This window comes from Hippocampus bargibanti, linkage group LG10 (assembly GCF_051943395.1).
Source record: "Hippocampus bargibanti isolate YZ-2025 linkage group LG10, ASM5194339v1, whole genome shotgun sequence".
Classification (NCBI taxonomy): Eukaryota; Metazoa; Chordata; class Actinopteri; order Syngnathiformes; family Syngnathidae; genus Hippocampus; species Hippocampus bargibanti.
Window position 1 is genome coordinate 20,467,148 of NC_142743.1, and position 16,265 is coordinate 20,483,412.

Here is a 16,265-nt window from a genome sequence, read left to right on the forward strand (position 1 = left end):
ATTACATGTATTGTCTGTTGTCAATTGTATGTCTTTTTTTAGCCACGTTGGGTCCAAGAGGACATTAATTTAATCTGTGCTGAATGTCATGCATATTTGACAATAAAGCTGACTTTGACTTCTTCATTTGGAGAACACTACTCTCAGGATAACAACGCACACCTCATTTAAAGCTGAATTTAGTTATTAAAATCAGAAATCCTTTAATAGTCCCACAATGGGAAAAATTGTGGGGGTGGGAGTCAAAGATAAAACAAAGTATTCTATGCACAAAAGAAAATCTCGGGAGGTTGTGTACGGTACTCCACTTTGCTTTATCCGCTGCGGTATAACACGGGGTATTTGCAAAGACAGTTGTCACACAGACGTTTCAAAAACGTTCACCTTAAATTCTAGAAAACACATCGGACCTCAAAATTATACCAAGCATGCAGAGTTACACAGCAGTCTCCCAGGAAAGTAATAACGCTGAATCTGGTTTGCGCATGCGTTCTCTGACGTGTTTTCACAGCGAGGTAATCGTCGACGCATTCCATCGGAAACGTCCGAGTGTCCATCAATTTTCGAATTTGTTAAAAAAAGAAGAAGAAGTTATCTTCACAAGGAGTCTCGGAACGGTGCTGAAGCCAACCCCAAGCTTTCTTGGGGGTGGGGGGCGTACACCCAAACCGGCTGCCAACCAAAGACAAACAATAATTCACGCCCACAATCACACTTCGGGATAATTTGTAGTGCACAGTCAACCTGCCACGCATGTTTTGTAATGTGGAAGGAAGTCAGAGTACCCATGCCAGTACGGTGAGAACATGCAAACGCAACACAGGAAAGCTGGAATCGAAACCTTAAAACTCTGAATTGTCAGGGCGACGTGTGATCAGCAGGTTAGCACTCTGCAGTTAGCAGTTGTCGATCGTGCCACACGATCATAGCTTATGTGTAGAAATGTGCACTAAAATGAAATGCAAAAATAAACTCCCCGTCGGGGAATCGAACCCCGGTCTTCCGCGTGACAGGCGGAGATACTGTCCACTATACTAACGAGGAATGCACAAGCTGTTACGTAGAGATTGACATTTTTATTGACGCATAAAATACGCAATTTAAAACACTGATGACGACAACCGACCAGAATATTATTGTTATTGTAGTTTATTCTTTATTATTATTGTTGTTTTGTCATTTTATGGAAATATTTGCTTTGATTTTGAGTCAACCTCCCAAGATTGGCAGTGAGTTAGGAAGAGCTGAAGAGTTTAAACATTAAAGGGTCTGGGTTTTTTGATGCCTTAAAAAAATCCTGTTATGTGTCCAATCCATTTTATACTCAGCAATAATAAATATTTGAAAAACATTAAAATGCCCGAAATCAATAACACTAAAATAGTCAAAACAATGTGACTCCCCGTCGGGGAATCGAACCCCGGTCTTCCGCGTGACAGGCGGAGATACTGTCCACTATACTAACGAGGAAGTTGCATGAATGAATGTTTTAATTACGTATTTAAATATGTACGACACATTTAGCGCAATACAGTCCTTCAAAAGTTTTGATCGATGCTCCCTGCTGTATGGCCATATACACGCAAAAAAATTAAAATATAGTCCCAATTTTTTTGTATGCACATTATCACGTATCAGACACCAATATCAAAATGCTGAGTAGTATAGACAGGGCCTGCCTTTGGGAATAAACCCGCCTGCGTGATCTGGTTACCATATTGAATGTCAATCGTTTTCGGGTGAATATGGAGCACTGTGTTTGGAAAGCAAATGTATTAAAAAAAAGGTGCAGGTTGTAATATTAGACATTAGATGGCGGTAGATTTCCTAGCATTGGTTTGCGAGCTGCTGTCGAGTCCAATGAAGAAAGATCAAGTACTTCCGGTGTTATTTTTACGGTATCCTGTAACGCACTTCTCACACTACTGGACATCTTTTATTTATTCTGTTACTGTTGGTCCCGATGACTGGCTTGGTGAGAAACTTTATTTTTACAATAAACGAAGGATTAATCAAATCACAAATCTACAATGATTTAGTCTAGCATTTACTTTTCGCTTCATCTTCTTATTTGTATTCCTATTCCGATTTTGTAATACTGTATAAATAATTATAAGGATGAATCACAACACACATCTACAATGATACAGTCGAGCATTTATTTTTGCTTCAGCTGATCCTGTGTGTGTTTTGCATTGCATTACAAATATTTACAATCTTAGCATTACAAGATAAATAATGTTTAGTTGTGACGTCCGATGTTAATGGAAGACGACTAATGGATGTTAGAAACACGGTTAGGAATTAGTGGACTTGCTACAACAGGCTTACATATTTACATTTTGAGATGATCATGTCATTGTTTTTAGATGACAGCGGTTAGTATTTCACTAGTCTTTATTCCTCAAATCAATTTATATGGCGATATCAAATATTTTGTTGTTATGTTTCCCCAACCAGATCTGTTCAGCGTTACCTGGCAGGTTGACGTCACATCTCCTGTCCTGCAGAAGAGGGGCATTCCAGCAATTCTCTCTTCCTTTGTGGCCTGGGGAGCGACCTTCGCCATCCAAGCTCATAAATCTCCACCAAGGCTGCCGTGCAATCCAAATCACAGCCTGCGCCAGGTGCTCACATTTGTCCACACAGAAATACAATGTGATTTATAAATTCTCCCACATTAAGGTCTTCAGAGCCGTGTCCAGGATCAAATTATTCCAAACTGGAATCACTGTGATTGTCCTCCCACCTATATATGTTCTATACCTAATGGGAGATGCTCCGGTTTTTCTTGTCAACTATTCGACTGGAATGGCTCTGTTTGCTGGTGTCATGTTGTACACGGCTAGCCACTTCATCCGCAGGGTAGTGGGAATGATGTACTTGGATTCATCCCATAATACGGTCAAAGTTTCTCACCTGACATTCTGGGGTAGACGCCATGACATCTACATGCCTGTGTCAGACATTATGACTGTAGGGGACACTGGGGACCCTTCAAATGAGACCATACTGAAACTGAAGAGGTACAGCACTCCTCATACTTTGTACTACTCCCTACGTTTTGGAAAGGTGGTGGACAAACAGCATTTTGAGAAGGTTTTTGGAAGTATAAGTTGACATTTTGTGTGTTATATGACGTTATATGATGTAAAGAATTTGAAGAGGATGAGCATGAATAACCTTTCCCTTCCACAAATTCCATGTGTGCATGTTTTGGAATATGGGAAGAAACAGGAGTATCTGAAGAAAACCCATACAGTTTAATTGAACCGTATTATTTAAGTAATCAGTCAAGTGCTTGTCGTTTGCAGTGAGTAAACCAAAGTAGAAACCAAAAAAAATTAGGAAGAAGTACCAATATGTTTCAGTACATTTAAGTACAATATCCTTGAATTGATAAAGGTTTGGCATTGGATAACGTTATACAATGGAGTCCTTTAATATATTCACAATTTGGTTCCAGTTTTTCTGAAGAAGAGTGTTTCTACAATTTTCAGATTCTCATGCATGTAATAATTACATTGTGACATTAAACTTGTATCGCAATAGATGTGTGCACTTAATTTATTTTGGGGGATTGATGGTGGGAAGGATTTAGCACATACTCTTTTTTTTTTTTGACTGCAAACAAAATATCGTCAAGGCAGTGGCAAGTTGCTCTGATTACTTGACCAATCACGCGCAGCTTTAACCGAAGACTGGGGGCGGTGGACAGAGGGGAAAAAAAGTCGGCTCCCATTTCCGGCTCCTATTTAGGAGCCGGCTCTCTTCGTTCACTTCAGAGATCCGACTCTATGATCTGGCTCGTCGACACATCACTATTGGATTGTGACTCCTGAAGGGAAGACGGTTAAAGTGTTTGAATTTTGCACTTGTGGACAAAATACATTTGGTTTAGATTATACAATGATGGCCCCGTTTCAAATGAGAGCATGTACTGTCGTTGTAATATCACAGATTATCCTGTAGATGTCAGTCAAAGATTTGGCATTTATTTTCCATCGGTTGCAAGGTCATCACGCAAAGTGAGCTGTGAGGCATACCATTTATAGATATGGAGTTGGTTTTTACTTATTTCAGGTTGCCGTGTGTATTGTATTTGCCCCACGGAGTGCTCCTCATATACAGTTGAGTTCAGTTGCGTTTGTGATTACGCTCTTGCCACACATTTCATGGTATAACTACCATTATTCTCATTCGTATGTAGTATATTTGTATTTGTTTTTATTATTTTGACAAATTGCTTTATATAATCACAGAGAAAAAAAAGATACATATACACCAGAAACAAAACAATCAATACATTACATTGTTCAGGACAGTTTATATCTTCAAATAGAGTAGATTAAATGTATCCCATCCTAACCCTCTGGTTATCGTATTGATTTATCATGATCCAAGAGTATATTTGTCATGGACACTGCTTGTGTCTTTGTATCCAACCGATTTTGTCTTTGTTATACTTCAAATGAAGAATAAAAATACAAGTGGAATCAGGACATGTATCGTAACAGAGGAAGAGACCTCTTGTGGCCTGCTATTTTCAGTCCTGTTAATTATAAATCAATTCAAACATCCTGGACAGGGACTAAACATTCAGTTACTGTGTACAGCATAGTGGCAATCTCACTAGAAACTTGTTGGCGACCGGCATCCCACTTGTGGGATTCCAGCGCACTTGAAAACAAGAACAAAGACTGATCCTGAACCCACGTTTTTTTTTTCTCCTTGCCAAACCTCCATGTATTGAAATTGTCTCCGGCTTTCTTGAAGCACCCAAGAGAGCTATGTTCCACTGTAGGAAAACTCCACAGCTCCTTGTTGCCGTCGTGTTCCTAATAAAGACGGTGACGACAGACCCACCTTTGTTTGTCTGCTCATTGTTAATCACTGAGACGAGTTTCCTCCGATCAACAATATTGCATTGAACTTGAGTCGATAGCAGCACAGGTGATTTAGCTTTTAATGCTCCGCCCAATTTCCTGTGTTTATGAACAGCACTGCTGCTTTTCTTGGTCTCCTTAGTCATTAGCCGCAATGTATATAGGCATGTACATGAAAAACCGTTCCAGAATGCCACCTTGTTTAATCATTACTCATATACCGAATTCTTCAATGAGTGTGATGGAGTGTACAGTCATGCCAGATCATTGTGATCAAACGTGTATCAGGAGAGCATGTTATGTCATTTCATTGTTATAAGGTGCATTCCGTATTGTTTTGGTCATAACGTTTTGAATTTGCATCACACCGAAGGGACACTTTGCTCCCTGCAGAGCATTTCCTCTTGTTTTCTGTAGTCTGCCTCATCCTCAAGTCATTCTCATTCGTTGTTTCATGATTTTCATGCCAAACCAGGACCATCTGTATTTTTAGCATGGAGACAGTAATAAGTGCATGATTTGTGAAAAGAAATATCACTGGACAGTGTTATCAAGTGCCGTACTTGTTTCTTAAAGGACAACCGACATCACTTTTTTGTTTCCTAACTGACATCAGAAAAACGTTTTATAGCATCTAAAATACCCAAAACACGCAGTATGATATTTTTATTCAAATGCAAAACGCCAATAAGAATGACTTAAAGTGTCCAAAATCTGCAAAAAAATTGAGCTGCGAATTGGGCATTTTCAGAAAGTCCCGCCCCCAGTTCGTGACGTCACGCCAATACGTCTTGCATTGCTGGAGAATCAAAACAATGGCTTCCGATTCGGAGAATATGCTTTCTTGTTACACATCCAGTTATGAATATGATTCAAATAGTTCTGAAGAGGAAAGCATACTTTTTTGCAATTGATTAAAGAATTCATTCCGTGCCATTTTGAGGCAACATTGGGGGGGAAATGTCTCACCCAAAAAGTGGCAGAAAATGGCCACCGAGCTCCTGTGAGGAATGAATCAGCCCGTTTCCACAGGCTGATACATCTCTTACATGGAGCTTGGACGCCCTCTTCTGGCTCTTTCTGGTGCAACACAAGGTTTTCAGACCAAACAAGCATTGACGTGATGGAAGGACTGCGACAATGTGTCCTTTTTTCGGTCAGGGGCGTTCCTTCAGTGACGTCACGCACGGACTCGTCACCAACTCAAAAACGAGACTTCCGAAATATTCAACACGAGTCTTGAAACATAAAATATAGCTATATGCGGTGGAATCTTTGTAAAATACGCTGAGTAGAAGTCATTTGAAGCCATTTTACAAATTATGGACACAACTTGTCCGGAGACGTCAGTTGTCCTTTAAAGTTAAAAAGAAGAAGACAGAACTTGATGATGAGGAGTAAACATCATGGACAAAGGTCAAAGTTTTACTTGTTTGAAATGTATGTAGTTGTAGCCAAAATCTTTGCCAAAAGAATGAAACTTTCAATCAAATTGATCCTTTAGTTTGAACATTTGTGATTTTCAGTGCCACGGTTTCATACGCATAGTTTCATTATTTATTATGTTATTTTTTTTGTGTTGCAAAACATTTTGGCATATTGCAGACATTCTAAAAAATAAAATAAGGTCAACATCATAAATATGTTTTTATGTCAGTTTTGATATATCTACAAGTCTTGACGAATGTGTAATTTAGTATTTTCATATCTGAAATATTAAAGCTGAAGCAGCAGAGTTTGAAAGGAAACTCACTTTCTAAATCATGGACATTACGTTAATGTTCGTATCGATAAACCACTATTTTGTGTTTGTTTAAAGATACTGATCTACTGACAAGATTATTATTTTTATTAATTTATGAATAACACTTTTTTATGATAGGTAAAATTATGGTGGAAAACCGAAACATACAATACAATACATATTGATTCATACGTATAGCGCTTTAACAACAGCATGGAGGGCATCCTTTATTTTGGATGAAACCTATCCAAATAATTTATCATTTTAATGTGTGTTTGATACCGATTTGATCTACACCCTAAAAACGGCTGGATGTGGGACTTTCCATTTTATTGGTAAGCCAAAAAAAAAGAATAAATAAATCATGAAAATCCTTATCGAGATACACTTCACTTAGTCCACCAGTTTGGCTGCAGTCATCTGGATGTAGTGTGTTGTAAATATCGACCCAGAGTACAATGAGATTAATTTACAATTCATTGGAGTTCATGTCATGAATTTCACTTTGTATCATTTTAATATATTTGTTTTAATTTAATACACCAATGACCTCTTGATGTGACGACTTCCATCCAACAGTTCTCAAAGGCGCAGATCCTCTGTTACACCAAATTCTACCTGTCCAAAGGAAAGCAGAAGACTGCAATACATTTTGCCCATTTTTGGACTAATGCTGACACGTAATTTAATGCTCTATATCTTTTTTGGAGAGTAATTGGAGACAACTAAAGATTAATTAGAATGCATGCAAATGTTTACATGTTTTATGATCATTTTGAATTTGTTATGACGTTTCTGACCTGGATCTATTTGACTTTTATCAGAGGACACCAGTATGAGATCATATTTGCTCTCCCTTTGCATTTGACAAGAAATATGTTGACGTCCCAGTGGAGGTCTTGTCGTCTTTCGAAGAAGAATTTGTTCTAGCACTGGGAAAGGTTTCAAATAAATTGCTTTTTGTAATTACTGTATTTTCTGGTGTATCAGGCTTATAAACGAAATGTATTATTATTATTATTATTATTATTATTATTATTATTATTATTATTATTATTATTATTATTATTATTATTATTATTATTATTATTATCACGTCGGGAACATTTTCTTCAAAACTACTTTGAGATTCTCTTTGTCTGGTCAGCTCGTGACTGAAGATGAATTACTGAGTATGAGTGTACATTTCAAGTGATATGAAAATTCATGAATGTCATTTTTTTCCTCTTGCCAATGCAGGTCTACATCTCAGTTAGAAACAGAAGTGCAGCTACTGGTTTGATTTATGGCCAGAAGAAAGTGGGCAGCTTTGTGTCTCGGGTGGGAGTTTGAAACTTGGTATCATAAATCCCTGTGGCTATTGGTGGCCTGCAGAGAGTGTGCTTAACCTCGGGCCCAGTGTATAATTAGAAACACACTTTTCTTTGGATCCATGGCAGGAAACATGCTGGAGCGCCATGTGTGTGAGGCTGTGGTCAAACAAAGAAAGAAAAGTGTACAGGCAGATTTGATCACGGTTTTCTCACTCAGTGTGTTACAAGAGCCTTGTTGTAAATTGCAGGTGGTTGTGAAGCTGGGATGGAGGAAAACCAATGATAGTTTAACGTACTTTGCATTCACTCTTGACTTTGTCATGATCTGGTTGACGACCAACGGGTAGCACTGTGAGCCCTGCCTGCTGCCTCGCAGGTGCTGGTCGTTCCCAATCAGTGACACTCAAAAGGACACCCGGCACAACCATTCGTGGTCGGGTCATTGTTTGTTGTATTATGTATGCTTTGTGTGCAATTGTATGCATTGTGCATTGTGTATGCATTGTATGCTGTGCATGTGTTTTTTTTCACATTGGCGGACTTTGATACTTTGTATTTTTTCCGTTCAGATGACTTTGATGTTTTACATTTTGTTCCTGATGACTTTATTTTAATACAATTTGACAAACACAACCTCCTGCTCCCTCCTGCCTGCTTTTTGGGATCCGCACCCGCCATCACCACCTTGCAAAACGTGACAGGCTTGACATTCATCGTACCTGAATTTTGGTCTGGGAAGAATGCCACAGTTTGAAACCAGGGGGATTTACTGTTGCAATGATATCATAAAATTTACTGAAGATTTTTTTTCTTCTTATCGATGATTCTTTTAATACTTTCTATAGTTCCTGGCTGTGTCTATAACATTGATTTTCTTTTTTTGAAATTGTTTAAGTTACTTTGTTACTCCTCAAATGCTATCCTGAAAGTAAAAGCTCCACATTGTGACCTATTTTACCCCCCACCAATCTCCTGTCCCAACAATGTACAGTATGCGTGATCCGCTATGTCTCCAAGAAAATCCGAAACATATGGAGCGGAGAAGAACCCTCAGTCTGATCACTACTTTAAATGTATTGTTGAGGGGAAATCCCACTTTGCAAGAGAAAATGATTACGAGTGGTGGATAAGCCCCAAAAGACAGGAAATTCTTCTGATCTTAGTCTACCATTCGAATCTTTCATGGATGCTTCAATAAGAACCCAGCCCCCCACACCCAATCTGTTTATAGTAGATTCAAATAGCAGAGATGTAACACGTTTCTGCGACAACATAATTGCTGTTAAATACAAGAATATTGAACAATAGCATCTGATGCAGAAAAGAAGAACAAAACAAAAACTTTTTGGGGTGCTGAAATGAAAAAGAAAATGAGAGGAAAAAAAGAGGCTGTGTTGTAGGACATGTTTTACATTTCCAACTTTTGTTTTATGCAGACATGTATCCTGTCATCATTGAAATCTGGGTTTAGGTCAGACGAAGTTCTTGCACTTTAACTGTGTTTGAAAACAAAAGGAGTTCAGTATTCACTTGTCTCTTCTATGTTTCTTCCAGTAATAGTCAAGTTATGGTAACACAGGGTGAGGCTGGGAGAATCTGACAATAGACAAAGAACTGTATGCTTCATAACATCTATAGTGTTCTTGGGTGAAACGTCTCAGAGTTTGCTTGATGGAGTCCAAAAATTCTCACCTTTGAACTGCCACCAAGTGTGTCTATTTTTGTTTTCATTTTCCCTACATGACACATTCCTTCACCAGGGAATTCCCTAGACAAACTCAACATGTTTGAGTTTCAGAGAAATGCAGTGAATTTATTTATTTAAAAGAAAAGACACGTGCAGGGAGTTGAGGCCGTCTGCATAATATCTATTCCTAAATGACAGTGATAAAATAAGATTCCATTGGTCACTTAATTACACTTGTGTGCACATCTGGATTTGTGACATTATCGCCGCCTGAGCAACTACGTATGCGGCCCTTTTCAGAAGCCAACATTGTCAACTAACGCTCATCTTTAAGTGTTGCGGCTCTCTTAGCATATAGACTTTGACATCGACCATACCTTGAATGTTCTTCAGCCATGCTAGCTGTTAGCGGTGGCGAGTATGTCTGGGCGAAATGCTTGCTCCTCCAAATTTATCACTTTTCAGGAGACCACCAAAACGGCATGTTTATTCGGCCATTAAACCCATCAAAGAGAGCAAGCAATTTTCAAAAATTTGTAAGAAATAACACCAATAGTATAGATTAAAAAATGCATTATATTGTGAAATAGTCAGTGGTGTGGCAATCAAGGCCTTCAAGGCCTTCTCTGCTGGCCTAAAAATATCTCAATCACAGACTAATATTGTTTATTTATTTTTTCGACAGCTCAATTTTGCACATAATATCTTATGTATGTAATGTATGTAAAATGGCTTTGAACCACTCGTAGTAGTCTACTAAATGTTTCTGACACAAACAAGCCACATTGACTACATGTTCTCACACTGGACCTGTTGAAAAAGCCTGGTGGCCCTACTTTAAATCTGCATTGTTCGAAAGTGAAGCCTCACTCAGTGGGGGGTTCCTGCTGAAAGATAAGCAGCCTGTGGGCCTATAATACAAGACAGAGGGAGAACTGTTTTGCTCCCAACATTCTGTCGCCTGCGTTCCTAACACGAGTGCCCAAGCGTGTCTGGTTGTATAACTAAAAATAAAAGTATAGTTCACTAAAAGTTAAAACTAAACGTTCACAGCAGTCTTGTTGCTCATCAATGATTTGTGAGCTGTGCGAGCTTGGTGTATTGGCTGATTAATCATGTTTACTTTGGCAGCTACCATCAGGTCAGACTGACAGAAATTCAGTAGGAATTCCTCAAGGTCAAGCTCATCAATACTGAACAATGCTACAAGAGGCACCAGGCGCTTTGTGCGGGTGATTTGAGCCACTCGGTGCCCAATGGGTGCCAAGCGATGTAATCTGCTAATTTATTGTAGTGTTACAGGCTATCTGTACTTGACATTAGTACACAACAATGAGTAAGGCGGAAGTCAATGGTTCTTTCTGTATCGCTGATATGCAGGGTTATTGCCCTATTATGTTATTATCAGTCAGTCCATTGTGGAAGGTATAATTAATGAGCTACTACAATGCATGCAGTTAGAATAGAATGCGAGCTGTTTGACTTGGTGGAACGAAACAGACAATGAGTCCAGGCCCATGACCGCTTCCAGGCTGACCTTTAGGATTACAATGAAGTTACTAGTTTGAACTGCTCTGTTATTTTGTTTCGAGACGCTAACAATTGACACACTCGTACAAATATTCGCCCCCCCCCCACTCCCCCCGCATGCCAGCAAGTAGAAGCCGTGTTTAATCTGACTGTTTTAAAGTTAATTCATTTTTAGTGTTTTTGATTTAAAAAAATATTGAATTAATTTCATTTTACTTCTTCTGTTTTTAAGAATAATGCGGAATGGAATCCTACTCGCCGGAAGCAGCGGTGAAAACAAATTTAAGCTGAATGTTTCTGGCTGCATGTTATCAGTGATTCAATATGGGACTGCGAAGTCACAGCTAACCTGCAAATCTGCCGGTGTTAATTTGATAGCGATTAATTTTCACACCTGAAAAGTGTTTATAAAGTGCCACAACTGAGATTCAAACCTGGACCTTCTCAATTAATGAAGCCACACTTACCATTACTCCACTGAGCTGCCCACAATTACGCTAATATAATTTGTTCTAATTTTGGTAAATCTAATTAAACTGTTGTCTTGACTCCACGTGATCATACATTGTGTCTGAAAATAGCTCTGTCCCATTCCTTAAGACTGTGTGGCGCTTAGAGCTGGTCCCTTAGGGACCTGTTGGCTAACAACAGTACACAATCAGCAAGTGTATCATTTTTCTCATATTAGGGCATATAAGAGCAAAGGAGAGCAAATCCCGCCTCCAGATTCTCAGGGTGGTCTGCCCTAGTGGCAGAACGGCGGGTTCCTGTGTTTGTGCATGTTCCTGTCCCCTGCTGTCACCCAAAGGCATGTCGCCATTGTTTCCGTAGCGAGCGCCGGAGATCACGGCCGCTCCCTCGATTGCTTGCTCCCCGACTTGGGAAGGATGAGGAGTGGAGGCGCTGTGCAGAATAGGTTACACCTACGTACGTGAGTGGGTCGTACGGGGAGATATCTGAGAGGACATGGAGTCCTCACACTTAAGTGTACACAAATAGACACGGTCCGCTTGCACATGCACGTCCACCTTTTGTTGTTCAGAAGGGAGATTCCAAGTTTTCTGGTAAACAGTATACAGGTAGACTCCCTGTCTGTGCAAGGAGACTGTTGGAACAAAGTGACTTTTAGAACATCATCAACAAGAAAATAGGTATAAACAACATTCTGATTATAATGTCAGCAGTGCTCCATAAGGGAGGGCACTTTGCAGTATATTTCTGGTAACTCACCATGGGAAGTTTTGTGAGGGGAATTCTGGAAAGTTTCAGCTTCATTTATTTTCATGACAGGACATTAACATTAGAATTTGGATTTTCGGTTTTGGTAATCGGACGAACGTTTCGTGAAAGAGGAACTATTTTATGCATTGTAAAACGTTGTTTGTGTTACTGTAATCCAATATGATATACAGTGAGACCTCAACTTACAAACACCTTATCTTACAAACTTTTCGTCTTACAAACTTCAAATTTCTGAAAATTAAACCTTATAATAAGCACTATTTTCAGAGTACACACCCACCACACGGCTGGCGAAGTGATCTTCGGCGGAAGCACACGACCGAACAGCACCAGAGGTTAAGTTATCAACAGTCCTTATGGAAGGTGACTCTCCTTCCATAAGCCATCAACGACCATCAAAAAGGTCAATAAAACTATTTTACAGCACAGTTTATTTTTTTAATTACAGTCCTCATGTAATGCGCCTCTCTTTCCAAACAGCAATTCCGTTTAACCTTCGACCTCCAACGCCATTCCATCAAGCCATCAATGACCATCACAAATGCAAATTATGATACAATGCAGTGTATTTCTTTCATTACAATACAATAGCACATTTATTATACATAGAATAAGGTATGTTGTGTGTAGTTTTAAGGCTTATTTAGTTGAAAAGTACATTTTATGGAAACCCGGGAATGGATTATTCCCATTTTAATGGTTTCCTATGGGATTTTTTTTTTTGAGGTACACACTTTTCGCCTTACACACTCTGTCTGGGAACCAATTAAGTTCGTAAGTTGAGGTCTCACTGTACTGTATAGTTTTAGGAAATATTGATGTTCCGCGAAAATACATTCATTGATCCCTTTATGTTCTCTTTCTACCTTATACTGATGATCCTGTTCATGGTCTTGAGTGAGCTGAATCCTATTTAAGGTGATTTCATGTGGAAATGAGATTACACCCCAGACTGGTCTCCAGTCAAACACAAGGCATACTCACAGACAAACGACGAGTCAGAGCCAAATTTACTGCATCACTGAGTGGGAACCGCACCCACCCTGCCAGTACCACATGAACGTTGGGAAAATGAACCAGCATTTAGCATTAGCTCTTAGCACATTCTTAGTCAGTTGGCATTATTCACATGCATTTCTGCTTATTCCAATGCAAAGACTTTGCACTTCAAATATACCTATAGCTTTTAGATCAACAAAATAACTGCACACTCTCCAGGACCCCATCTTTTTTTTTCTATTTTACTCAAAATATAATTTTCCCCCTACCAGGACGATGGAGATCTGGTTTTGGTTACTCGAATGACCTCACGCAGTAAAGAAAATGGATGAAGGAATACATTTGACCATCTTATCTTACTGAAATCCTTTACTAATTGTTACTGCAAGACATTTGTATGATGTGTAATCTAGCTGCACGTTGTGATGTCAAAGAGCAATGGGCAATTTATATAGTTCCAGATGGTATGTTTGCAGTCTTTTTATGTTACAGAGTATAAATTGCTGTAATTTAAATGTCTGAGTGGTATTTGCATTGGCCTATACATGCATACAAGATCCTGCACCCTAAATCCATCCACCCCAAAATAAATCTAGGGGGTAGTCGATGGGCCAGGAGTCTTTCTTTTTCAAAGATATCATCATGAAAACCGTGTTAGTTGAGCATTAGATCCTCTTTTTGATTGGAACACTCATTTCTGTCGTCAATCAACTGGGCATCAGGAAAGTTTACCATTCTGGTCCTACTTCAACCACATTGTAATTAATTCATGCTTTCGTTTATTCAAGGAAGGTCTGCTCAGCGTGCACACTTTGGCTTGAGGTTCTATCTGGAAAGCATTTATGTGTGAGCGCTGCAGGAGAAGAATATTTTCCTTTTCAATGTATTAATTGGCTTCAGTTAAACAATTACTCTAATACAATATTGCTACGTCTTTCATATACACCCATTGTCTCGTTTAATAAAGATATAGTGAATGAAAGTAATCGGATAAGAAATAGTCATAAATGGGACTTGAATAAAACACTTGAATAAAACACATCACATACCGGAAACAAATTCATTGTGTGTTCTACATACTTGGCAATAAAGATGATTCTGATTCTGATAATGTGACTGTTTATACGTGCTCACAAAACACTTGATATGTTTGCGGCGTGGATAGAATATATAGTATAATACATTTTAATATGCATCCATAGAAATAGCACATCCTGTCTTTATTGCCCATCATCTGCAAATGTTGTATATTTCAACAAAAACACACCTTTCCAAAAACTCACAAGATTTCTTTGTCTTTTATTGTCTACTAAAATTGGGTGGCGGAAACTGATTTCATTTTTTCACATTCATTTTGTCAACTGTCTGTCCGTCCGTCCGTCCGTATTTGTTCATTTCATTCTCCATTTTCTTAAAAGAAAAAAACATGATCGTTCTTAAAAGCCTTCCATGCATGAAAAGCCCCGCCAATCTGATTAATATAAGATCATAAACCCCTTAGGCAGGCATGCACATTTCTTGTCTGCCTTCATGTGGCTCCTCTCTCCCAGGTGAAAAGAGCATGTGTGAGGTATCAGCATTGAGTGTCAGTAGCTGAGTCACACAAGGAAATAACATTTGCTGTGAAATCCAACATTTTCCAGCAAAGATCAAATTCTTAACTAATAGCTGATGCCATCTGGTCTTGATGAGCAAAGGAAACACTCCTCACGCCTTACGTTATTTCATGATGCGTAGGCTTTGAATTGTCCAAACAGAACCTGTTAGTGATAGATTGCAGTCTTGATAAGTTGTGTTTTGTGTTTGACTACGATATTACCCATTTCTATCTGATTGCTTAAACAGCAGTTGCGAGCTGAAGGATGTTATCTCATTTGAAGGAGGTTGAGATCATCATCATTGGACACTTCATGTCAGCCCTCATCCAATTGGTGTCAACAAATAAAAATCATATTTTGATCTGAATAACCAGTGGTTTCCGGTCAACACAACACTGAGAAGTGAATGACAATCCAAGATGTTACCACCATTTGATATTAGTGCGTTTATATCGTCCACCATCATGACATCTTGAATTGAAGTAACCAGATTATCAGACACAGCTCTCGTCTTGTTGACTTTATTCAGTTTAGCACCATTGAAAACTGCAACCGCCATCATTAAATGCTGTGAACTTGACACCTCTCATTCAATTAGAATTAAGCTACCGTGAATTTGTAAAGGCTGCCGCGTATTTGACACGGCTCTTGCTTTCATCATTAGATTATGCGCGTGCTCATATTGTTATGATCTCTATTATATTTTATTTATTAGCTGGCCTCTTCTCTTAGTTTCACTCTGGAACTTGGGTAGCACACCTTCACTTTGTAAAAGGTCAACTCTAACTAGAGTATGTGCATGTTATGGTTTGAAACCAGAATGTGTGCTACATTGACGCCTTGAAACACTTTGCTGTCTTCGCCCAGGCTGATATTGAACAGGAACATTCTCGGGTGAGCGCGTATCACCAGTTTCAATCAAGAACAATCACAAATACTGCTGTCAGCGGTATCCACTGATGATTAATGCTCTCTCAGCAAACACAAGAGAGAGAAGCATCTGCATCACTTTGCGTCTGTGTGGCGGATCCAACTGTAGAGACGCGCTCTCATATCATTTCAAGCACTCTGACCTTGAAGCTGGAACTAGGCCCTGGATATATGTGACGACATGTGGTTTTAAGATGATTGTTAAAGTTTGGCATTGTTTCACTAGGCGCAGCATCACAGGAGGAAGGAGAAACAAAAGCCGCTGCGTGGAATCTGATGATTTAAGTACAAGACACGAGCTACTTTTTAAGCCCATTTCGCAGTCCAGCTTCACAG

The 16,265-nt window shown here is 39.1% G+C and overlaps 1 protein-coding gene and 2 non-coding genes across 3 annotated transcripts; 1 reads left to right on the top strand and 2 right to left on the bottom strand.

Moving 5' to 3' along the window:
- Positions 1 to 972: 972 nt before the first annotated feature.
- Positions 973 to 1,044, bottom strand: trnad-guc (transfer RNA aspartic acid (anticodon GUC)). Its single transcript has one exon. It is a non-coding gene; the product is annotated as a tRNA-Asp (tRNA).
- Positions 1,045 to 1,398: 354 nt separating this feature from the next.
- On the bottom strand, positions 1,399 to 1,470 carry trnad-guc (transfer RNA aspartic acid (anticodon GUC)). Its single transcript has one exon. It is a non-coding gene; the product is annotated as a tRNA-Asp (tRNA).
- A 395-nt stretch (positions 1,471 to 1,865) lies between these two features.
- On the top strand, positions 1,866 to 3,551 carry tmem186 (transmembrane protein 186). Its single transcript, XM_089006148.1, has 2 exons — positions 1,866 to 1,975; positions 2,461 to 3,551. The coding sequence occupies exons 1-2, from the start codon at positions 1,964 to 1,966 to the stop codon at positions 3,118 to 3,120; spliced, it is 672 nt and encodes a 223-aa protein (XP_088862274.1). The 5' UTR covers positions 1,866 to 1,963; the 3' UTR covers positions 3,121 to 3,551.
- Positions 3,552 to 16,265: the final 12,714 nt, after the last annotated feature.